Source organism: Tachyglossus aculeatus, chromosome 23 (genome assembly GCF_015852505.1).
Source record: "Tachyglossus aculeatus isolate mTacAcu1 chromosome 23, mTacAcu1.pri, whole genome shotgun sequence".
In the NCBI taxonomy this organism is placed as follows: Eukaryota; Metazoa; Chordata; class Mammalia; order Monotremata; family Tachyglossidae; genus Tachyglossus; species Tachyglossus aculeatus.
In genome coordinates this window covers 9,372,589-9,399,102 of record NC_052088.1, presented here as the reverse complement: position 1 = coordinate 9,399,102, position 26,514 = coordinate 9,372,589, and the positions used below count along the sequence as shown (strand labels likewise).

At 46.1% G+C, this 26,514-nt stretch overlaps 1 protein-coding gene across 1 annotated transcript in view; it reads right to left on the bottom strand.

Moving 5' to 3' along the window:
• MERTK (MER proto-oncogene, tyrosine kinase) overlaps nucleotides 1-26,514 on the bottom strand; it is a 133,600-nt gene that overhangs the window by 54,316 nt on the left and 52,770 nt on the right. Inside the window, 2 exon segments of the mRNA XM_038765628.1 lie at nucleotides 823-938; nucleotides 7,027-7,113. Of these exon segments, the coding sequence (XP_038621556.1) occupies nucleotides 823-938; nucleotides 7,027-7,113 (203 nt within the window).

Sequence of the window (26,514 nt, the reverse complement as noted above, 5' to 3'; positions counted from 1 at the left end):
CAAGGAAATCGGGTTGGACAGAGTTCCTGTCCCCTGTGGGGCTCACAGTCTCCATCCCCATTTGACAGATGAGTTAACGGAGGCCCGGAGAAAGTGAAGTGACTAGCCCAAGGTTACACAGCAGACAAGTGGCAGAGGCAGCATTAGAACCCATGACCTGATTCCTAGGCCTGTGCTGTAGCCACTTCGCCGTGCTGCTTTCCTTAAGTCCTTACTATGTGCTAGACACTGTTCTAAGCACTCAGGTAGATTAAAGTTAATCAGGTTGGACACAGTCCCTGTCCCACATAGGGCTCACGGTCTTCATCCATTTTTTACAGAAGAGGGAACTGAAGCATAGAGAAGTTAATAATAATAATAATAATGGCATTTGTTAAGCGCTTACTATGTGCAAAGCACTGTTCTAAGTGCCGGGGTGGTTACAAGGTGATCAGGTTGTCCCACCAGGGGCTCACAGTCTTAATCCCCATTTTACAGATGAGGTCACTGAGGCCCAGAGAAGTGAAGCGATTTGCCCAAAGTCACACAGCTGACAATTGGCAGAGCTGGGATTTGAACCCATGACCTCTGAATCCAAAGCCCGTGCTCTTTCCACTGAGCCATTAATCCAACTACTTACTACTAATGATAATAACGATGGCATTTGTTAAGCGCTTACTATGTGAGAAGCACTGTTCTAAGCACCAGGGAAGATACAGGGTGATCAGGTTGTCCCACGGTCTTCATCCCCACTTTATAGATGAGGTAACTGAGGCACAGAGAGGTGAAGTGACTTGCCCAAAGTCACACAGCTGACAAGCGGTGGACTACCGACTAGCTTACCTGAACTCTGCACACGTTGAAAGGGGAATAGCCATCAAAGCCTGGAGTCCAGGAGACCAGAATGCTATGGGCCGTCCTGTTTTGGACCCAGACTGCAGTCGGTGGTGAGGGAATGGCTAAGAGAAAACAAGGAAACAAACGTCACTTTCTTTTTCATTATTATAATTATTATTATGTTTATAATGCTATTTGTTAAGCACTTACTATATTCATTCATTCATTCAATCACATTTATTGAGCGCTTACTGAGTGCAGAGCACTGTACTAAGTGCTTGGGAAGGACAAGTTGGCAACATATAGAGACGGTCCCTACCCAGCAACGGGCTCATAGTCTATATGCCAGGCACTGTAATAATAATAATAATGGCATTTATTAAGCGCTTACTATGCGCAAAGCACTGTTCTAAGCACTGGGGAGGTTACAAGGTGATCAGGTTGTCCCACCGGGGGCTCACAGACTTAATCCCCATTTTACAGATGAGGGAACTGAGGCCCAGAGAAGTTAAGTGACTTGCCCAAAGTCACACAGCTGACAATTGGCAGAGCCTGGATTTGAACCCATGACCTCTGACTCCAAAGCCCAGGCCCTTTCCACTGAGCCACACTGCTTCTCCCTGTACTAAGCGCTGGGGTAGCCACTCTCCCAAGTGTTTAGTACAGTGCTTTGCACACAGTAAGCACCTGATAAATGCGACCGAACGAATGAATGCCAGGTAATTGGGTTTCACAGTCTAAATCTCCATTTTACAGAAAATTGATGCCCAGAGAAGTGAAGTGGCTTGCCCAAGGTCACCCAGCAGACAAGTGGCAGAGCCGGGATTAGAACCCAGGTCCTTTAGACTCCCAGGGCTGGGCTCTAGCCTTCAGGCCAGGTTGCTTCTCTTTAAAGAAGTAGAAATGTGGTGGGAAGACGGGGCTGGGGAGAGTGGGATTTGTTCAATAATAATGATAGCATTTATTAAGCGCTTACTATGTGCAAAGCACTGTTCTAAGCACTGGGGAGGTTACAAGGTGATCAGGTTGTCCCCTGGGGGGCTCACAGTCTTAATCCCCATATTCCAGATGAGGGAACTGAGGCCCAGAGAAGTGAAGTGACTTGCCCAAAGTCACATAGCTGGCAAGTGGCGGAGTCGGGATTTGAACCCATGACCTCTGACTCTTTCCACTGAGCCACGCTGCTTCAGACCCTTCTCTCGGAGTACCTCCCCTGTTCCCTGAGCCCTCTCTCACTCCAGCTGAAGGGGGAGAGGAGGCAAAGGGGAAGCACCACGGACCATTCTCTAGATTCTCTTAGAGCCACCCTGCTACCCAAAACGGAGTGGTCTAGTGGATAGACCACGGGCCGCTTAGTCCAGTGCTCTGCACACAGTAAGCGCTCAATAAATACGATTGAATTCATTCATTCGTATTTATTGAGCGCTTACTGTGTGCAGAGCACTGTCCTAAGTGCTTGGGAAGTCCAAGTCGGCAACATCTAGAGACGGTCCCTACCCACCAGCGGGCTCACAGTCTAGAAGGGGGAGACGGACAACAAAACAAAACATATTAACCAAATAAAATAAATAGAATAAATATGTACAAGTAAAATAAATAGCGTAATAAATACGTACAAACGTATACACAGGTGCTGTTGGGAGGGGAAGGAGGTAAGGCGGGGGGATGGGGAGGGGGAGGAGGCCAGCTCCGCCATCTGCCAAATGTGTGACCTTGGGCAAGACACTCAACTTCTCTGGGCCTCTGTTACCTCATCTGGAAAATGGGGATAAATGCTGGGAGCCCTATGTGGGACACGGACTGTGTCCAGTCCTCCCCCACTGCTTAAAACAGGGCTTGACACATAGTGAGCGCTTAACAAATACCATCATTATTATTACACTCGGGAATGACATAAAGTCGGTGAGACTTTACCCCTCACCCATGGTGAGTGGCTTATTCATTGATTCATTCATTCAATTGTATTTATTGAGCGCTCCCTGTGTGCAGAGCACTGTACTAAGAACTTCTCAGACTGAGCCCCCTCCTTCCTCTCCCCCTCCTCCCCGCCTTACCTCCTTCCCCTCCCCACAGCACCTGTATATATGTATGTATGTATTTATTACTCTATTTATTTATTTATTTATTCTATTTGTACATATTTATTCTATTTATTTTATTTTGTTAATATGTTTTGTTTTGTTCTCTGTCTCCCCCTTCTAAACTGTGAGTCCACTGTTGGGTAGGGACCGTCTCTATATGTTGCCAACTTGTACTTCCCAAGTGCTTAGTCCAGTGCTCTGCACACAGTAAGCGCTCAATAAATATGATTGAATGAATGAATGAATACTAAGCACTTGGGAGAGTACAATACAACAATGAACAGATGCATTCCCTGCCCACAGTGAGCTTACGGTCTAGAAGGGGAGAGACAGACATTAATATGTTAAAAAAATACAGCTATGTACATCAGTGCTGTGGGGCGGGGATCGGGGAATCAATCAATCAATCGTATTTATTGAGCGCTTACTGTGTGCAGAGCACTGTACTAAGTGCTTGGGAAGTACAAGTTGGAAACATATAAAGACGGTCCCTACCCAACAGTGGGCTCACAGTCTAGAAGACGTGTGGCCTAGTGGAAAGAGCCCAGACCTGGGACTCAGAGGACCTGGGTTCTAATCCTGACTCCACCACTTCTCTGGACCGTGAGCTCGTTAAGGGCGGTGATCAGGCCTGCTAATTCTGTTGTATTGTACTTTCCCAAGCGCTTGGTACGTGCTCAACACCCAGTAAGCGCTCGATAAATACTATCGATTGGTTGATTGTCTGTTGTGTGGCCTCCGGCAAGTCACTTCAATTCTTGGTGCCTCAGTTACCTCAACTGTGAAACGGGGACGAAGACTATCGGTGACCGGGACCGTGTCCAACCTGATTATCTTGTATTTACCCCAGGGCTCAGTACAGTGCCTGGCACATAGTAAACACTTAAAAAAATACCATTTTTTTTAAAAAGCAATTATACTGTGAGCCAGGTTAGAGTCAATATAAGCAGACCAGATGCACTTCTGGTCTGATACGAGGTTCACAGTCTGAGAGGGAGAGAGAACAGGTGCTGAATCCCCAGTTTACAGCCGAGGAAACAGGAAGAGAGGAGTTAAGGACTTGTCCAAGGTCACCCAGCTGGCAGGTGGCAGAGCCGGGAACTACTGCTCCTCAGGCCTCCCAACCCCCAGAGCCTTCCAAGCCCGCTCAATCCTGCTGGAGGGATGAATCATGCCGGGCATGGGCCAAGGAAGCAGGGAAGGCCGGAAACCAAACCCCGCAATTCCCTGCCCCCCATTGCTGGACCACCTGATCATCGCTTTGCCTATCAGAGCGCAACCTCTGGAAGACCCCCTGCTTACCTTAGGGATGCTTTATCCCTGACTCACTTCCACCCATGGACTTCAGGAATTCCCATCATTTCCTCTGGAAACTCTGAGAGTACGTTCCGGCCCGGAGAACTAACGTGGCTTGTCCGGCAGCCACTTTCAGTTCGATGCTTCCGATTCAAATGAGCCGTCGGAAAACTCCCCTTTTGCCGCCCGCGACCCAGTTGGTTTGCTGAAGCGATCAATACTGTAACCTCATTCTTCACATCCTTTACTTCCTATCATCTTAATCAATCGATCAGTCCTATTTATTGAGCGCTGACTGTAGGCAGAGCACTGTATTAAGCATTTGGGAGACTACAACACAACAGAGTTGGTAGACACGTTCCCTGCTCCCTAATAATAATAATAATAATAATAAAAATGACGGCATTTGTGAAGCGCTTACTACGTGCAAAGCACTGTTCTAAGCGCTGGTGGGGACACAAACCCCACACAGTAAGCGCTCAATAAATACGATTGAATGAATGAATGAATACAAAGGGATCAGGTTGTCCCACGTGGGGCTCACAGTCTTAATCCCCATTTTACAGATGAGATAACCGAGGCACAGAGAAGCAAAGTGACTTGCCCAAAGTCTCACAGCTGACAAGTGGCGGAGGAGGGATTAGAACTCATGACCTCTGACTCCCAAGCCTCTACACTTTCCACTGAGCCACACTGCTTCTCTGCTCTCCCAAATGAGTTTACAGTCCAGAGGGGGAGATAAACATTAATATAAATAAATGACAAATGTGTACATAAGTGCCATAGGGCTGAGGGAGTGGCGAATAACACTCTCAAATCCAAGTGCAAGGGTGAAGCAGAAGGGAACGGGAGAAGGGGAGATGAAGGTTTATTCAGTTTTTAAAACCCAATTCTTCGAATTCCCCCAGAGGCCCTACTAAAACTGCTTCTGCTTTATTTCCTTATCAAATAGATAAACTCAAAGATCGAGAATACCAGCTACAATATTATTTCAGAAATGCATTTTTAAAAATCGCAACTCCTGGAATCCATTGCAAGAGTCCCCTCTGTTGCAGGGAACACTCAATTGTAGGTGGGCATCTGTACTATTAATTAATTAATTAATTAATTTAATTAATTAATTCAATCGCATTTATTGAGCGCTTACTGTGTGCAGAGCACTGTACTAAGCACTTGGGAAGTACAAGTTGACTATTCCATTAGCCTCCTCACTAAACTGGCCTCCCTTTTTTCAGGCTCTCCTCTCTCCACTCTATACTTCACTCTGGTGTTTGGCTCATTCCTCTAAAATTTCATCCTGCCCACGTCTTTCTGTTTTTCCTAAACCTCCAATAATTGCCCATCCTTCTCCACATCAAGTGGAGAATGGGGATGAAAACTGTGAGTCCCCCGTGGGACAACCTGATCACTTTGTATCCTCCCTAGTGATTAGAACAGTGCTTCGCACATAATAAGTGCTTCACAAATGCCATCATTATTATTACAGGGATAATCAGGTCCCACATGGGATGCTCAATCTAAGTAGGAAGGACACCTGGTGTTGAATTTCCATCTTGCAAACGAGGAAGCTGAAGCCCAGAGAAGTGAAGTGACTTGCCCAAGGTCACACAGGAGACAAGTGGCAGAGTCGGGATTCGAACCCAGGTCCCCTGGCTCCCGGGCCCATGCTCTTTCCAATAGTCTGCGCTGCTTCTCTTACCTGCCACTTCAACCTTTTTGCACTAACAGTCACCCGTAGATGTACATTTTGATTACGATATTGATTTATTTACCTTACTCTTTATACCCTAGACTGTGAGCCCGTTGTTGGGTAGGGACCGTCTTTATATGTTGCCGACTTGTACTTCCCAAGCGCTTAATACAGTGCTCTGTACACAGTAAGCTCTCAATAAATATGATTGATTGAATGAATGCCCACTAGACTGTTGGTAAGAGATGTCTATCAACTGTGTTGTAATTTACCCATGGGAGTATGGAAGCAGCGTGGCTCAGTGGAAGAGCCCAGGCTTTGGAGTCAGAGGTCATGGGTTCAAATCCCAGCTCCGCCACTTGTCAGCCGTGTGACTTTGGGCAAGTCACTTCACTACTCTGGGCCTCAGTTCCCTCATCTGGAAAATGGGGTGAAGATTGTGGGACAACCTGATCACCTTGTAACCTCCCCAGTGCTTGGAACAGTGCTTTGCACATAGTAAGCGCCTAATAAATGCCATTATTATTATTAATTTACTCTCCCATGAACTAAGTACAATACCCTGAACACGGTAAGTGCTCAGTAAATACCACTGATTGATTATTCACCGATCCACCTTTCCATTCACCCTTTCCTAACTGAAAATCATTTTCGGGCTGTCTCCCCCATGTTTGCAAGCTCCTTGAGGGCAGAGACTGCTTCTTTTACCTCTATTTTTTTTTTGGATGTTATTTGTTAAGTACTTACTCTACGCCCAGCACTGTACTGAGCGCTGGGGTAGATACACGAAAACCAGGTTAGACATAGTCCCCGTCCCACACAGGTCTTGCCCGCTTAATCCCCATTTTATAGATGAGGTAACTGAGGCACAGAGAAGTAAAGTGACTCGCCCAAGGTGACACAGTGAGCAAATGGTGGAAGCTAGGGCATACGACTACATAAGGCATCGAAGAGAATAAAGGATTAGACTGTGAGACCCCTTCTAGACTATGAGCCCACTGTTGGGTAGGGACCGTCTCTATATGTTGCCAAATTGTTCTTCCCAAGCGTTTAGTACAGTGCTCTGCACACAGTGAGCACTCAATAAATACGATTGAATGAATGAATTAGAAAAAGTTGGATGGTGTCATCCGTATTACTTACCTTTAATATTGATCTGTCCTGCCTTAGAGACAGTCAGCCCTTTATCATTGTGAGCTTCACAACTGAACACGGCCGATTCAGTCAGACCTGCAACACGAGGAAACCCGGTGAATATTGTCAGTGTGGAGGAAACAGGCTCAGTTTTTTTTCTAAACCTAAAAGAATCATTTTCAACTCCCAGACCCTTCTTGTTTCAGTACAAAAAAGAAAAACGGACAATGCTCATTCCTTGTCCACTGGACTGCTTTCTTTGCTAGGATCCTTAGCTCATGAATTCATGCAGCATGGCTTAATGGATAGAGTACGGCCTGGGTGTCAGAAGGACCTGGGTTCTAATCCTGACCCCGCCACGCGTCTGCTGTGTGACCTTGGGCAGGCCACTCAACTTCTCTGCCTCAGTTACCTCATCTATAAAATGAGAATAAGAGTGTAAGCCCCCATGTGGGACAGGGACTGTGCCCAACCTGATTAACTTGTATCTGCCCCAGGGATTAGAACGGTGCTTGGCACACAGTAAGGGTTTAACAAGTACCATTATTATTATTATTATACGCATAAGTTCATTTCCTTATTTAGCTATACATTCAATTATTCATTCATTCAATTGTATTGAGCGCTTACTGTGTGCAGAGCACTGTACTAAGCACTTGGAAAGTACAATTAGGCAACGGATAGAGACAATCTCTACAATAGGCTCACAGTCTAGTGGGGGGAGACAGACAGCAAAACAAGTAGCATCAAAATAGATAAATAGAATTATAAACATACATATCATTAATAAAATAAATAGAATAATATATATGTACAAATATACACAACTGCTGCGGGGAGGGGAAGGGGGTAGAGAAGAGGGAGGGATTCGGGGCGATAGGAAGGGGAGGAGGAGCAGAGGAAAGGGAGGGCTCAGTCTGGGAAGGTCTCCTGGAGGAGGTGAGCTCTCAGTAGGGCTTTGAAGGGGGGAAGAGTGATTGTTTGGCAGATGTGAGGAGGGAGGGCATTCCGGGCCAGAGGGAGGACGTGGGCCGGGGGTCGACGGCGGGACGGGCGAGAACGAGGAATAGTGAGGAGGTTAGCGGCGGCAGAGGAGCGGAGGGTGCGGGCTGGGCTGGAGAAGGACAGAAGGGAGGTGAGGGAGGAGGGGGAGAGAGGATGGAGAGCTTTGAAGCCAACAGTGAGGAGTTTTTGTTTGATACGGATGTTGATAGGCAACCACTGGAGATTTTTGAGGAGGTGGGTGACGTGCCCTGAGCATTTCTGTAGAAAGATAATCTGGGCAGCACAGTGAAGTGGGGAGAGACAGGAGATCAGAAAGGAGGCTGATGCAGTAATCCAGTCGGGATAGGATAAGAGATTGTACCATATTTATGTAATAAATGTCTGAACTGCTTTTCATTTTATTTCCAGCTCTCACTATCTGGACATCGTTTTTGTTCATCTCTCCCTTTAGATTGTAAATTCACTGAGGGCAAGGATGGTACCTAGCACTTAATTTCTCACTCAAAACCTGTGTGTCCAAACCCTGCATGTCTGCATCAATATACGAAGGAGGAAAACATCATCATAGAGTTAAAGGAGGAGGTCAAAAGTCAGAGAGGGGAAAGAACTGGAGTGTCTGATGGACTGAGAGCAGCAGCTAGAAACTTCCGCACTGGGCACGATTTCATTAGGCAAACCCTGAAACATGTGGAAAATGCTAAAATTGTCTTCAGCTTCATTTTCAAGGGAGTATGGAAGAAGTCAGAGACAGGCAATTAATGTCCCTTTAATTTGGGCTTCAGAGAGGAGTATAATAAATGACTACCAAGGCATGATGAGGTTTCTCTGGCCGGGTTTGTTTGGCAGACTGAGGAGTTTGTTTTTTTTAATGGTGTTTGTTATGCACTTACTGTGTAAGGCCTGGAATGCTCTCTCTTCTCATATCAGACTTAATTATTCTCCCCCACCTTCAAAGTCTTATTGAAGGCACATCTCCTCCAAGAGAACTTCCCTGATTAGCCCTCTATTACTTTTTGTCCACTTTCTTCTGCGTCCCCCTCCCTTTATTCATCCCCTCTCCCAGCCCCACAGCACTTATGTACCTGTCTGTCGTTTATTTAGTTCTATTAATGTCTGACTCTCCCTCTAGACTGTAAACTCTCTGTAGGTGGGGAATGTGACTGTTCACTGTTGCACTGTGCTCTCCCAAGCTCTTAGTACAGTGCTTTGCACACGGTAAGTGCTCTATAAATACTACCGAAGGAATGAATATGTGTCAAGCACTGTTCTAAACACTGGGGTAGATCCAAGTTATTACAAATTACTACTGTCATTCAGTGGGTCATGTCTCACTGGGAGCGTAGAGGCTTGGGAGAAGAATCGAGCCTGGGAAACAAAGAAGCAGAGAGCTGTTTCCCCCTCTAGACTGTAAGCTCATTGTGGGCAGGGAATGTGCCTGTTCATTATTATGCTCTCCTGAGCGCTTAGTATTTTGCTCTGCACATTGTAAGCGCTCAATAACGTGAGCCCGCTGTTGGGTAGGGACCGTCTCTATATGTTGCCAACTTGTACTTCCCAAGCGGTTAGTACAGTGTTCTGCACAAAGTAAGCGCTCAATAAATATGATTGAATGAATCAATGAATGAATAAATACGATTGAATGAATGGGAAAGAGTGGGGAACAGGACTGTGAACGTGGACAGTAAAGTGTGGGGACAAACTTAACACCTCATCTTCCTCCCCCTCAAAACTCTGTTCTTCCCCTGACTTTCCCATCACTGTAGACAGTACCACCATCCTCCCTGTCTCAATCAATCGCACTCATTGAGTGCTTACTGTGTGCACAACACTGTACTGAGCACTTGGAAGGGTACAATAGAACAGAGTTAGTAGACACGCCCCCTGCCCACCACGAGCTTACAGTCTCACATGCCTGTAAACCTGGTGTTATCCTCGACTCAGCTCTCTTGTTCAACCCACATATTCAATTTGTCACGAAATCCTGTCGGTTTTAATCAATCAATCAATCAATCATATTTATTGAGCGCTTACTGTGTGCAGAGCACTGTACTAAGTGCTTGGGAAGTACAAGTCAGCAACACATAGAGACAGTCCCTACCCAACAGCGGGCTCACACTTCTCAGTACCTCTAAAATCCACCCGTCTCTCCATCCAAATGGCCACTGAGCTGATCCAAGTTTTTATCCAAGTCCATCTTGATTATTGCATCAGCCTCCTTGTCTTCTGTCACTCCCCACTCCGGTCCATACGTCTCTCTGCTGTTTGGATCACTTTTCTACCAAATGGTTCCATCCATGCCTCCCCACTCCTCAAAATCCTCCAACAACTATCTCTCCACCTCCACATCAAACAGAAACTCATCACCATCGACTTTAAGGCAACCATTTCTCCCCACCCTACCATACTTCGTTGATCTATCCAACCCAGCCCGCACACTTCTTTCCTCTGACGCCAACCTCTAATGCGATGGGAAGCAGCCTGGCATCGTGGGCCTGGGAGTAGGAAGGCCATTTGTCTGCTGTTTGGCCTTGGGCACGTCACTTCACTTCTCTGTGCCTCAGTTACCTCATCTGGAAAATGGGGATGAAGACTGTGAGCCCTATGTGGGACAGGGACTGTGTCCAATCCAATTTGCTTGTCTCCTCCCTGGAGCTTAGTTCAGTGCCTGACACATAGTAAGCACTTAACAAATACCATTATTATATAATATATAATAATAATCTTCTCACTGTCCCTCAATCTCACCTGTCTCACTGCTGACCCCTTGTCCATGTTCTCCCTCTGGCCTGGAACTCAGAGCACTGTACTAAGTGCTTGGGAGAATATAATAGAGTTAGCAAATACCATCCATGCCTTCAAGGAGCTTACAGTCTAATGGAGATTATTCTTTAAAAGAGGGGTCAAAATTGGGCTCTGCCTGGCCCTGGTGTGTAGCATTAATTTTCATTCAATCATATTTATAGAGCGCTTACTGTGGACAGAGCATTCATTCATTCAATCATATTTATTGAGCGCTTACTGTGTGCAGAGCACTGTACTAAGCACTTGGGAAGTACAAGTTAGCAACATTCAGAGCGCTTACTGTGGACAGCATTCATTCATTCAATCGTATTTATTGAGCGCTTACTGTGTGCAGAGCACTGTACTAAGCGCTTGGGAAGTACAAGTTAGCAACATATAGGAGCGGTCCCTACCCAACAACGGGCTCACAGTCTAGAAAAGTGACATAGTGACACAGTAAGTGCTTGGCAGAGTACAATATAACAACTAGCATTATTGTTATAATTATTATTATGATGTGCTGATGATTCACTTCCGATTCATAGCGACTCCATGGATATGCTTTCTCCAGAACATCCTGTCCTCTGCCAGAATCCCCAACCTTTCTAACGGTTTTCCCGTTATCATTGTTACGGTCTCTATCCATCCAGTTGCCAGTCTGCCTCTTCCACGTTTTCCCTGGACTTTTCCTAGCATTAGTGTCTTCTCCAGAGAATTAGCCTTCCTGATTATGTGTCCAAAATGTGCTAGTCTAAGTAGAGTCATTTGGCCTTCCAAAGATCACAATGGTTTAATTTGCTCCAAAATCTATTTGTTTGTTTTTCGGGCACCAAATTTCAAAAGAATTTATGTTCTTTCTATCCTGGTTTTTCACTGTCCAGCTTTTGGATCCACACATTGTCACTGGAAACACCAGAGAGTTGCCAGTTTACAATATAAAAATTAACAGACACATTCCCTGCCGACAAGAAGCAAGGTGAGGGGTGTTTCCCTCAATCCCAACGTGCTTCCTTTCACCTTTTGTATCTGAATATTCCTTGGCTTCTCAGAAGGTAAGAGGGTCTGCCCAATGTTTGTTTATTCTTGGAGACCCTCTTGAACGGCTCCGAATGGTTTCAAGGAACTCCAAACTGAGAGAACTAAAATTCTGGGAACAGCTGTTCTTTCTGCACAACTGCTTCGGGAAAATTTCATGGCTGAACTTTGTCCTGTTTGGTGACCCAAAGAGATCGTGAACAATCACGCCATTTCCTTATCTTCCTGCCAAGAGCAGTTTTGAGTATGGCCAACTGTAGACGTGGGGTCACATGACCCACAAACCCACTGCTTCCTAGGCCCTTTGACGTTTGTTTCTTCATAGTATCCCATCATGCTAGACTTTCCAGACTGATACATAATTAAACTACTAATAATTATGGTATTTATAAAGCTCATACACTGTGCCAAGCACTCCACTAAGTGCTGGGGTAGATACGGGATAATAAAGTCCCACATAGGGCTCACAGTCTAAGGAGGGAGGAGAACAGGTAAACAATCCCCATTGAGAAACAGCATGGCTTAGTGAATAGAGCACAGGCCTGGGAATCAGAAGGGTCTGGGTTCTAATCCTGACTCCTCCACTTGTCTGCCGTGTGACCTTGGGCAAGACACTTCACTTCTCTGGGCCTCAGTTACCTCATCTATGACATGGGGATGGAGACTGGGTGTCCCCTGTGCGACAGGGAGTGGGTCCAACCTGATTCACTCGCATTCACCCCAGCGCTTAGTACAACGCCTGACACATAATAATAATAATAATGATGGCATTTATTAAGCGCTTAGTATGTGCAAAACACTGTTCTAAGTGCTGGGAAGCAAGTGCTTCACAAATACCTCTATTATTATTATTATTATTATTATTATTTTGCAGATGTGGGAACAGACACAGAGAAGTGAAGTGACTTGCCCACGGTCACCCAGCAGACAAGGAGCAGAGCCGGGATTAGAACCCAGGTCCTCTGACTCCCAAACCTTTCCACTAAGCCACACTGCTTCTCTCCATTCGTGGCTCCATGGAAAGAGCACTATTGTTGGAGTGGAGAAACAGAAACCTCTTACCATTGACCTCACCTCACTACTTGCTAGAGAAGCAGCATAGCTCTGTGGAAAGAGCCCGGGTTTTGGAGTCAGAGGTCACGGGTTCAAATCCCGGCTCCGCAATTGTCAGCTGCGTGACTTTGGGCAAGTCACTTCACTTCTCTGGGCCTCAGTTACCTCATCTGTAAAATGGGGATTAAGACTGTGAGCCCCCCGTGGGACAACCTGATCACCTTGTAACTTCCCCAGCGCTTAGAACAGTGCTTTGCACATAGTAAGTGCTTAATAAATGCCATTATTATTATTATTATTATTTATTCCAAGGTCACACGGCAGACAAGTGGCAGAGCTGGGATTAGAACCCACGGCCTTCTGATTCCACTGTTGCTCTGCTTAAACCTTCATTTCCTGGGACCCTCGAACAATTCACGGGTGTCTGTGACTGCCGCCAAACTGAGTCACAGCTTCCCACGAAGGAGTTTAATGACGCAGGGAATTGCCACCGTTTGCAACTTTCTAAATCAACCTCACCATTTCTCTTCAGAGGCCCCAGCTCTCCGGAAACCCTCGAAAAGCCCAAACCGGCTAGCGGCTCCGAGATTCTCATGGACGAGGAGTCGCTAGTCCTTCAGGACCGCTGACGCGGCAACTGGAGAAACCAGTCCTTAAACCCAAGGTCGGGCCAGGAGAGTTCTAGGACTTTGTCGCAACTGGTTCCTGGAAAACCGCGCCTCATCGAAATGGCGTTAGTTTTTCACAGGAACGAAGTTCTAAACGGAGGATTGATTCCTGAACCGAGGCAGGAGACTCTATCAGTCCATTAGAATACAGAAATACTCACTTCACTTCTCTGTGTCTTAGTTACCTCATCTGTAAAATGGGGATTAATGCTGTGAGCCCCATGTGGGACAGGGATTGTGTCAGTCTATTTATTTTATTTTGTTAATATGTTTTGTTTTGTTGTCTGTCTCCCCCTTCTAGACTGTAAGCCCGCTGTTGGGTAGGGACCGTCTCTATATATTGCCAACTTGTACTTCCCAAGTGCTTAGTACAGTGCTCTGCACACAGTAAGCGCTGTTTCTGTTATAGTGTACTCTCCTAAGCGCTTAGTACAGTGCTCTGCACACAGTAAGCACTAAATAAATATGAATGAATGAATGAATACAATTGAATGAATTTATTGAGCACTTACTGTGTGCAGAGCACTGTACTAAGCATTTGGGAGAGTACACTGTAACAGAAACGTTCCCTGCTCACAAAGAGCTTACAGTCTAGAGGAGGTGACAGACATTGATAGGAATAAATAAAATGTCCACCCCAGTGCTTAGTACAGTTCCTGGGACATAGTAAGCACTTCCCACCCTCAGCCTCACAGCACTTAAATACATATCTATACATTATATAAATGATTTACTTTTATTAATTCCTGTCTCCCCCTCTAGACGTAAGTTTGCTGCATGTCTACCAATGCTGCCGTAGTGTACTCTCCCAAGGGTTTAGTACAGGGGCCTGCATACAATAAGCACTCAAAAAATATCACTGATTGACTGATTAAAAAATACCATTAAAGAAAATAGAGCCAAATTAACTTATTGTATCAGAGAGGTTTCACGGTAGGGCAGCCGCTTACTTTTTTTTAAATGAAATTTGTTCAGCGCTTACTGTGAGCCAAACACTAACACTGGGGCAAATTCAAGGAAATCGGGGCGGGCACAGTTCCTGCCCTAAATGGGACTCACACTAAGTAAGAGGACTAACAGGTATTGAATCCCCATTTTACAGATGAGGAAACTGAAGCCCTGAAAAGTGAAATGACTAGCCCAAGACTGCACAGCAGGCAAGGGGCAGAGCCGGGATTAGAACCCAGGCCCTCAGATTCCCAGGTCCTTGCTCTTTCCATTAGGCCACACTGGCTTCCCATCTGAAGTAAAATGGACATGTCCCTCTCTCCCACTAAAAACTTTCCTCTTTGTCCTCCTCATATCATGGCTTTTACATCGTTTCCCCATTTCCCTATGACTTAACCTACCCTGAATCTTCCCTCACACCCTTTAGTCTCCGAAGCTCTAGTCTCTGAAGTCTCTAGACTGTGAGCCCACTGTTGGGTAGGGACTGTCTTTATATGTTGCCAACTTGTACTTCCCAAGCGCTTAGTACAGTAATCTGCACACAGTAAGCGCTCAATAAATACGATTGAATGAATGAATGAATGAAGCAACTGCCATAAAAGAGGCTAGCGTTCTAAAGTCGAAAATCAGCTTTACAAAGCTGAAACGTGTAAATTGCACGGTAAAAAGCCTAAAACTGCAGATGGGCCTGGAGAATTAGTAATATGGGAAACCGCCTTCTGGGAAACAGAAAATCACTTCTATTGTTTGTAAAGGAGACCCCAAACAATGAAAAAGAGCCACAGCCTGCTGCTATTCGGTCACCAGATTCCCAAAGAAATGAAGAGTTGAACCCGTAAGCCCTCATGAAGACAAGAGCAAGCACTTAATGCAAGATTACAGATTCCTCTCATGGAGCCATATGAGGGAATCTACCTTTAGACAAGCAACACCATTCAAGTTCAGCAACAAAGACGCCACCCAGATTTCTCTTTGGACGTTCAAGATTTTAAAAAACGAGACAGTGTCAGAGTTCAGAAACTCCGATGGCTATTTTTGTTCTGTAACAGGATGTCTCCCGAAAAGGACAGCCCAACCAGAGTTGCTGAGGGAAGTTAAATCTTGTTATTCAGAGTGGAACTTGTTGGGAGTTGAGCAATCCAGTAAATAAATCAGATAAGCATTTCTTGTTTTTGCTTAATAGGAACCTAACAATGGAAACCGGCTCTAGAACAAAACAGTTTTGTTTGCAGCTTGGAGGCTTTTTAACCAAGTCATTAAAAAGAAAAGGGAAATCATGTAGGAAAAAGAAGGGAAGTCTTAGGAAAGTTTTGAAATATTCAAAGGTGGGGGAAGGAGGGGAGCTTTATTTAATTGAATATCTGTGTCGAAGATCCCTGCTACGTTCTCAGCTGTGCAGAGCTAGGCAGTAAGGCACCTGACCACAGAGTTTGGAGGGGAATGAATGTCTTCAGAAAGACCAATAATAGTAATAATAATTGTGGCATTTCTTTTTCATTCATTCATTCAATCATATTTATTGAGTGCTAACTGTGTGCAGAGCACTGTACTAAGCGCTTGGGAAGGCCAAGTTGGCAATATATAGAGACGGTCCCTACCCAACAGCGGGCTCACAGTCTAGAAGGGGGAGACAGAGAACAAAACACAAAACATATTAACAAAATAAAACAAATAGAATAAATATGTACAAGTAAAATAAAGCACTTACTATGTGCCAAGCAAGGCTCTAAGCGCTGAGAAGGTTACAAGGTGATCAGGTTGTCCCACGGGGGGCTCACAGTCTTCATCCCCATTTTACAGATGAGGTCACTGAGGCACAGAGAAGTGAAGTGGCTTGCCCAAGGTCACACAACAGACAAGTGGTGGAGCCGGGATTAGGAAGCAGCATGGCTCGGCGGAAAGAGCCCGGGCTTTGGAGTCAGAGGTGAGGGGTTGAAATTCCCACTCCGCCAGTTGTCAGCTGTGTGACTTTGGGCAAGTTACTTAACATCTCTGGGCCTCAGTTACCTCATCTGTAAAATGGGGATTAAGATTGTGAGCTCCCCATGGGACAACCTGATCGCCTTGTAACCTTCCCTGAGCTTAGAACAGTGCTTTGCACATAGTAAGCGCTTAATAAATGCCATTATTATTATTATTATCGTTAAAACCCATGTCCTCTGACTCCCAAGTCCACGCTCTTCCCACTAAATGGCACTGCTTCTCTAAGTAGCAAGGAATCATTCGCTCATTCAACTGAGCGCTGACTGTGTGCAAAGCACCGTTCTAAGCGGTTGGGAGAGTACAATAAAACAATAAATAGACACGTTCCCTGCCCACAACGAGCTTACAGTCTAGCATCGGAATGACTTGATAGAGCCCAACACACTGGGAGTGTCAGTGGTGGCTCGTCAGGATCGGAATAACGGTTCTAATGATGTAGGATCTCGGCGACACCTTTTTTGCATTGGTGCCTCATGAGAGCCTTCATAAAAGACTATCATATCATAGGGAAGCAGCATGGCCTAGTCTATAGGGCACAGGCCTGGGAGTCGAAGGACCTGGGTTCTAATCCTGCCTCTGCCACTTGTCTGCTGCGTGACCTTCGTCACTTAATTGCTCTGTGCCTCAGTTACCTCATCTGTCAAATGGGGATTAATGGGGATTCATCTGTAAAATGAAGCAGTGTGGCTCAGTGGAAAGAGCACGGGCTTGGGAGTCAGAGGTCATGGGTTCTAACCCCGACTCTGCCGCTCGTCAGCTGTATCTCTTTGGGCAGATTACTTAACTTCTCTGTGTCTCAGTTACCTCATCTGTAAAATGGGGATGAAGACTGTGAGCCCCATGTGGGACAACCTGATCACCTTGTATCCTCCCCAGTGCTTAGAACAGTGCTTTGCACATAGTAAATGCTTAACAAATACCAACATTATTATTATTATTAAGACTGTGAGCCCCCGTATGGGATGGGACTGGGTCCAACCTGATTAGCTTGTATCTACCCCAGCGCTTAGAACAGGGCTTGACAGATAGTAAGCGCTTAACAAATACCATTATCATTATTACTATTATTATTATTAAATACCTACCCAATGCCTCAAGGGTTCACGAAGTCAAGCCATTGACTTACCTCTTATCTAAAAGACCCTTTGGGGACACCCCATCATAGATATGTTTGACCACCTAAAGATACCTCAAGACCAGTCAAAGGACACCTGAAATACCATCCCGAAATGCACCACCAATCTAGACGAGGCTGGAAGCCTCGACTATGGGTAGGAACCACCGAATTGGGGGTCGGACCTTGCCGGCAACAGCTGGGCCTCGATCTAGAAAAGAGAACTGAGTGGTAGCCCTAAGGAACACGGCTCCCTCCAAACGTCACCCTCCGCGGTCACCAAATCATCGGACGACTGCTAAAATCCTGAAGGACTCAGGCATGATTGAGTACCCAAGGATCACTACTACAATCCAAATGTTGGATTGCAACATTTGCAACCCTCCTGGGTCTAGAAAGTCTTTATACGCTGAACCATTCAGCCTACACCTACAGTTTATGTTAATTATAAACCGTTTATGCTATTTCCGCCTTTCCCAAGCACTTAGATAGTGCTCTGCATATAGTCATTGCTCAATAAAAAACATTTATTGATTGTTTTGTAATCTGATCCAAGCTGTGATCTCCAAAGTGAGGAGGACAAGACGAGCATGGATGTCACAAAACCACATATATTCTAGAACCCCATTTAGGGCCAGGATAATAATACAAATAATGATAATAATAATAATAATTTAGGTATTTGAGTGCTTACTATGTGCTAAGTGCTGGGGTAGGTACAATCCAATCAGGCTGTGCCCCACAGCGGACTTATGGTTTAAGAGGGAAGGAGAACAGGTATTTCAACCCCATTTCACAGAGAAAAAACTGTGGCACAGAGACATTAAGAGGATTCTCCAAGGTCCCACAGCAGTTAAGTGGAGGAGCCAACGTTCCCAAGCGCTTAGTACAGTGCTCTGCAAACAGTAAGTACTCAATAAATACTATTGATTGATTGATTGATTGAACCAAGGTCTCTGGATTCCCTAACCTATGCTCTTTTCATTACGCAACCTGGCATTTCTCTCACAAATCTGCTTAGAGTTTCATTTTTTTTTTCCTTCAGGTGACTCGAGCTGCTGGGTGTTCATGAGCAGGGAAAGGCCCAAAGTGCGGGTTGGGAAAAGTTAGATTTGGGGGAATTCCCAGATTAGCTGTAGTAGTAATAGTATTGATTAGGCATTTACTATGTGCAGAGCACTGTACTAAGCACTTGGAGGGAAAACACAGATGGGAATTAGACATTATCCTTGTCCTTTGCGGGGCTTACAAACTAAGAAGTCCTTTAATCACGTTCAAGCACTTTAGTCACCATTTAACATATTGAATCATTTCTTCTGGGGACTCACTTTAAGGCAAGACATCCTAAAGTGTTGTTTTGGAGAAAATTCCACTATCATTCATTCATTCAATCGTATTTATTGAGCGCTTACTGTGTGCAGAGCACTGTACTAAGCGCTTATATAAAATAAAATAAATAGAATAAATATGTACAAATAAAATAAATAGAGTAATAAATACGTACAAACATACATACATATATACAGGTGCTGTGGGGAGGGGAAGGAGGTAAGGCAGGGGAATGGCTCAGTAAGTATCACCAATAGATTAAACGATTGGCTCCCACTACCTCCAGAGGATTGAGGGCTCAATCAATCAATCAATCGTATTTATTGAGCGCTTACTGTGTGCAGAGCACTGTACTAAGCGCTTGGGAAGTACAAGTTGGCAACATATAGAGACAGTCCCTACCCAACAGTGGACTCACAGTCTAGAAGGGGGAGACAGAGAATAAAACCAAACATATTAACAAAATAAAATAAATAGAATAGATATGTACAAGTAAAGTAAATAAACAAATAAATGGAGAATAAATAAATAAATAGAGAATAAATAAATAAATAGAGAGATGTAGCCTACGGCCTCCCATTCAATGGGCTCGAAATGATTCAACCGCCACTAATCGAGGGAGCTTAAAGACAGAGTGTCTTACCTCACCAAATTAAAATGATTTCTATGGAGCTAGCCTGAGAAGTCTATAAACTTCCTGTTTCACATGTGTCATTCACATCGGCTGGTGTGTCTTCCTTCATCAGCATCCTCTCCTCGGGGAGATGTGGAAGGGCAGAGTTCAAAGTCAGCACTAATGATGTGCTTCAGTGGTTTGGAAAGCATGGGGCCCTCTCGAGAGCGAGTTTCTTGTGTCTATAAAATGTTTTTTTTCAGTAGTGCTGGATATTACCAAATATAGAGCTCTGCTCATTCCCTTGTTTGGGGACTCGATCAATTATATTTATTGAACAATTTTTATGTGCAGCGTCCTGTACAGAGCGGCTGAGGAAGTACGATAGGAAGACACCGAGGGCAGGGTTATTTTCTGTGGAGTCTAACTGTCAGCGCTTCATTTTTCCACTGTATCACGAGGCTCCAGGGAAGTTTTGCTTGTAACTCACTTCCCTTACAGCTAGGTTTGGGGCTGAATAAAAGTTCAAGCCTCTCTTCCTCACACTAAATGTTGTTTCATTTCACATATAAATCTCCACAATAATAGTAATAGCTGTGGCATTTGTTAAGCGCTTACTATGTGCCAGGCACTGTACTAAACACTGGGGTGGATACGCGCTAATCGGGTTGGACGTGTTCCATGTCCCACATTCATTCATTTATTCATTCAAACGTATTTATTGAGCATTTACTGTGTGCAGAGCACTGTACTAAGCGCTTGGGAAGTACAAGTTGGCAACATATAGAGCAGGTTCCTACCCAACAGCGGGCTCCCAGTCTAGAAGGGGGAGACAGACAACAAAACATATTAACAAAATAAAATAAATAGAATTGTAAATATGTACAAAGTGGCTGAGGAAGTACGATAGGAAGACACCGAGGGCAGGGTTACTTTCTGTGGAGTCTAACAGTGAACATGGGGTTCACTGTCTTAACCCCCATTTTAGTGATGAGGTAACTGAGGCCCAGAGAAGACAAGTGACTTGGCCAAGGTCCAGCAGCAGATGTGTGGAGGAACTGGGATTAGAACCCAGGTCCTTCTGACTCCAAGGCCCCTACTGTATAACAAATACCATGAAAAATAAAACAAAATAAGTGAAGCAAAAAGAGGAGTAGGATCCTCCAGGCAAAAGGAGGAAAAATCTATTTGTAAAGCCAAGTCTCGCAGTCAGCAGCCCAAAACATCCACCACAGGCCAGGGGCAACCAGCAGTGACAAGGCGGGAGAGTCACGGGATCAATCAATCAATCCATCATTCGTATTTTTCGATCAATCAATGGTCAATCAATCGATCATTCGCATTTCTCAATCACTGGTCTTTACTTTTTCTAATTTTTTAGCATTTGTTAAGTGCTTACTATGTGTGAAGCACTGTTCTAAGCGCTGGGGGGGATACAAGGTGATCAGGTTGTCCCACGTGGGGCTCACAGTTGTAACCATTTTACAGATGAGGTAACTGAGGCACAGAGAAGCGAAGTGACTTGCCCAAAGTCACACAGCTGACAAGTGGCGGAGCCAGGATTAGAACCCATGAACTCTGGCTCCCAAGCCCATGCTCTTTCCACTGAGCCACGTTTACTGAGCACTTACTATGTGCAGAGCGTGCTCCCGAGAAATGGGGAGAGTTCAATCCGACAGAACTAGGAGTCACGTTCCCTGCCCAAAATGAGCTTACAGTCTAGAGGAATTTGAGTGCTTACTGTGCGCAGAGCACTGTACTAAGAGCTTGCATGTGGGTAACCTGCCTGGGGAGTGAAGGTCAGCCCAGAAAGGCCGTGCTAATGCTGTAGACTCTAAACTGGTTGTGGGCAGGGAATGTGATGAACTGCTCCGCCGTCTTGGACTCTGCCAAGCACTCAGGACAGCATTCCGCACACAGCGTGCGCTCAATAAATACCATTGATGAGGACGAGGTCATCACCGACTCTGGAGAAGGGTAAGGGGCGAGAGAGTGGAGGGGGTGTGGGATGATGCTTCTCGGCTTCACCCCGAGGGAAGGAGGGTAGGTTAGGCGTCTCCTATTGGTGCACAGAACTCCTGACCTTCTAATCCCAGGCCTGTGCTCTACCCACTAGGCCATACTGCTCCCCCGTAGCCCGAGTCACTTGGACAGGAGGCATTCCCAACCATGAGATGGGAGAGCACTTAGTACAGTGCTCTGCACACAGTAAGCACTCAATAAATATGATTGATGATGATGAGAGGGAGGAGGGAGAGCAGGAGGCATTTCTTCTCACACGCAGGGACTCCCATTCATTCATTCATTCATTCAATCGTATTTATTGAGCGCTTACTGCGTGCAGAGCACTGTACTAAGCGATTGGGAAGTCCAAGTCGGTGACATATAGAGATGGCCCCTACCCAACAACGGGCTCAGTCTAGAAGGGGGAGACGGACAAATACCATTATTTGATGGATTGATAAATGATGATTAAGTCCGCCCTCCTCCAATTTAAGACTGTGAGCCCCATTTGGGACAGGGATTGTGTCCACACTGATCAACATGTATCTAATAATAATAATGATGGTATTTGTTAAGCGCTTACTATGTGCAAAGCACTGTTCTAAGCGCTGGGGATGTTACAAGGTGATCAGGTTGTCCCACGGGGGGCTCACAGTCTCAATCCCCGTTTTACAGATGAGGGAACTGAGGCCCAGAGAAGTGAAGTGACTTGCCCAAAGTCACACAGCTGATAGTTGGCGGAGCCGGGATTTGAACCCATGACCTCTGACTCCAAAGCCTGTGCCACAAAGTGAGCTAGCGCTCAGTACATAGCAGAGATCAATCGATAACCATCGATAGATAAGCAGTATGGCATGGGGTTAGGACACGGGCCTGGGAGTCACAAGGTTTGCTGCATGGGGATGGGGCACGGGCCTGGGAGTAATCATCATCATCATCATCATCATCATCATCATCAATCGTATTTATTGAGCGCTTACTGTGTGCAGAGCACTGTACTAAGCGCTTGGGAAGTACAAGTTGGCAACATATAGAGACAGTCCCTACCCAGCAGTGGGTTCACAGTCTAAAAGGAGGAGACAGAGAACAAAACCAAACATAATAACAAAATAAAATGAATAGAATAGATATGTACAAGTAAAATAAATAAATAAATAAATAGAGTAATAAATATGTACAGACATATATACATATATAAAGGTGCTGTGGGGAAGGGAAGGAGGTAAGATGGGGGATGGAGAGAGGGACGAGGGGGAGAGGAAGGAAGGGGCTCAGTCTGGGAAGGCCTCCTGGAGGAGATGAGCTCTCAGTAGGGCCTTGAAGGGAGGAAGAGAGCTAGCTTGGCGGATGGGCAGAGGGAGGGTATTCCAGGCCCGGGGGAATGACGTAGGACGGGGGTCGACGGTGGGACAGGCGAGAACGAGGTACGGTGAGGAGATTAGCGGCAGAGGAGCGGAGGGTGTGGGTTGGGCTGGAGAAGGAGAGAAGGGAGGTGAGGTAGGAGGTGGCGAGGGGATGGACAGCCTTGAAGCTCAGGGTGACGAGTTTCTGCCTGATGTGCAGATTGATTGGTAGCCACTGGAGATTTTTGAGAAGGGGAGTAATATGCCCAGAGCATTTCTGGAAAAAGACAATCCGGGCAGCAGCATGAAGTATGGATTGAAGTGGGGAGAGACACAAGGATGGGAGATCAGAGAGAAGGCTGATGCAGTAGTCCAGACGGGATAGGATGAGAGCTTGAAAGAGCAGGTAACTGAGGCCCCGAGAAGTGAAGTGACTTGCTCAAAGTCACACAGCTGACAGTTGGCGGAGCCGGGGTTTGAACCCATGACCTCTGACTCCAAAGCCCGTGCCACAAAGCGAGCGAGCGCTCAGTACATAGCAGAGATCAATCGATAACCATCGATAGATAAGCTGTATGGCATGGGGTTAGGGCACGGGCCTGGGAGTCACAAGGTCTGCTGCCATTTGTCTGCTGCATGGGGTTGGGGCACGGGCCTGGCAGTCACAAGGTTTGCTGCATGGGGATGGGGCACGGGCCTGGGAGTCATCATCATCATCATCATCATCATCATCATCGTCATCATCATCAACAATCGTATTTATTGAGCGCTTACTGAATGCAGAGCACTGTACTAAGCTATTGGGAAGTCCAAGTCGGTAACATATAGAGACGGCCCCTACCCAACAACGGGCTCACAGTCTAGAAGAGGGAGACAGACAAATACCATTATTTGATGGATTGATAAATGAGGATTAAGTCCGCCCCCCTCCAATTTAAGACTGTGAGCCCCATTTGGGACAGGGATTGTGTCCACACTGATCAACATGTATCTAATAATAATAATGATGGCATTTGTTAAGCGCTTACTATGTGCAAAGCACTGTTCTAAGAGCTGGGGAGGTTACAAGGTGATCAGGTTGGCCCACATGGGGCTCACAGTCTCAATCCCCGTTTGACAGATGAGGGAACTGAGGCCCAGAGAAGTGAAGTGACTTGCCCAAAGTCACACAGCTGACAGTTGGCGGAACTGGGGTTTGAACCCATGACCTCTGACTCCAAAGCTCATGCCACAAAGCGAGCGAGCGCTCAGTACATAGCAGATATCAATCGATAACCATCGATAGATAAGCAGCATGGCATGGGTTTGGGGCACGGGCCTGGGAGTCACAAGGTTTGCTGCATGGGGACGGGGCACGGGTCTGGGAGTCGTCATCATCATCATCATCATCATCATCAATCGTATTTATTGAGTGCTTACTGTGTGCAGAGCACTGTACTAAGCGCTTGGGAAGTATAAGTTGGCAACATATAGAGACAGTCCCTACCCAACAGTGGGATCACAGTCTAAAAGGGGGAGATGGAGAACAAAAGCAAACATACTAACAAAATAAAATAAATAGAATAGATATGTACAAGTAAAATAAATAAATAAATAGAGTAATAAATATGTACAGACATATATACATATATACAGGTGCTGTGGGGAAGGGAAGGAGGTAAGATGGGGGGACAGAGAGGGGGACGAGGCGGAGAGGAAGCAAGGGGCTCAGTCTGGGAAGGCCTCCTGGAGGAGGTGAGCTCTCAGTAGGGCCCTGAAGGGAGGAAGAGAGCTCGCTTGGCGGATGGGCAGAGGGAGGGCATTCCAGGCCCGGGGGATGACGTGGGCCGGGGGTCGATGGCGGGACAGGCGAGAATGAGGTACGGTGAGGAGATTAGCGGCAGAGGACTGGAGGGTGCGGGCTGGGCTGGAGAAGGAGAGAAGGGAGGAGAGGTAGGAGGGAGCGAGGGGATGGATGGACAGCCTTGAAGCTCAGGGTGAGGAGTGTCTGCCTGATGCACAGATTGATTGGTAGCCACTGGAGATTTTTGAGAAGGGGAGTAATATGCCCAGAGCGTTTCTGGACAAAGATAATCCGGGCAGCAGCATGAAGTATGGTTTGAAGTGGGGAGAGACACGAGGATGGGAGATCAGAGAGAAGGCTGATGCAGTAGTCCAGATGGGATAGGATGAGAGCTTGAATGAGCAGGTAACTGAGGCAAGAGAAGTGAAGTGACTTGCCCAAAGTCACACAGCTGACAGTTGGTGGAGCCGGCGTTTGAACCCATGACCTCTGACTCCAAAGCCCGTGCCACAAAGCGAGCGAGCGCTCAGTACATAGCAGAGATCAATCAATAACCACCGATAGATAAGCAGTATGGCATGGGGTTAGGACACGGGCCTGGGAGTCACAAGGTTTGCTGCCATTTGTCTGCTGCATGGAGTTGGGGTATGGGCCTGGGAGTCACAAGGTTTGCTGCATGGGGACGTAGCACGGGCCTGGGAGTCATCATCATCATCATCATCATCATCATCATCATCATCAATCGTATTTATTGAGGGCTTACTGCGTGCAGAGCACTGTACTAAGCGATTGGGAAGTCCAAGTCGGTAACATATAGAGACGGCCCCTACCCAACAACGGGCTCACAGTCTAGAAGAGGGAGACAGACAAATACCATTGTTTGATGGATTAATAAATGAGGATTAAGTCCGCCCCCCTCCAATTTAAGACTGTGAGCCCCATTTGGGACAGGGATTGTGTCCACACTGATCAACATGTATCTAATAATAATAATGATGGTATTTGTTAAGCGCTTACTATGTGCAAAGCACTGTTCTAAGCGCTGGGGAGGTTACAAGGTGATCAGGTTGGCCCACGTGGGGCTCACAGTCTCAATCCCCGTTTGACAGATGAGGGAACTGAGGCCCAGAGAAGTGAAGTGACTTGCCCAAAGTCACACAGCTGACAGTTGGCGGAGCCAGGGTTTGAACCCATGACCTCTGACTCCAAAGCCAGTGCCACAAAGAGAGAGAGCGCTCAGTACAGAGCAGAGATCAATCGATAACCATCGATAGATAAGCACTATGGCATGGGGTTAGGGAAGGGGCCTGGGAGTCACAAGGTTTGCTGCATGGGGACGGGGCACGGGCCTGGGAGTCATCATCATCATCATCATCATCATCATCATCATCAATCGTATTTATTGAGCACTTACTGTGTGCAGAGCACTGTACTAAGCGCTTGGGAAGTACAAGTTGGCAACATATACAGACAGTCCCTACCCAACAGTGGGCTCACAGTCTAAAAGGGGGAAACAGAGAACAAAACCAAACATACTAACAAAATAAAATAAATAGAATAGATTTGTACAAGTAAAATAAATAAATGAATAAATAGAGTAATAAATATGTACAGACATATATACATATATACAGGTGCTGTGGGGAAGGGAAGGAGATAAGATGGGGGGATGGAGAGGGGTATGAGGGGGAGAGGAAGGAAGGGGCTCAGTCTGGGAAGGCCTCCCGGAGGAGGTGAGCTCTCAGTAGGGCCTTGAAGGGAGGAAGAGAGCTAGCTTGGCGGATGGGCAGAGGGAGGGCATTCCAGGCCCAGGGGATGACGTGGGCCGGGGGTCGATG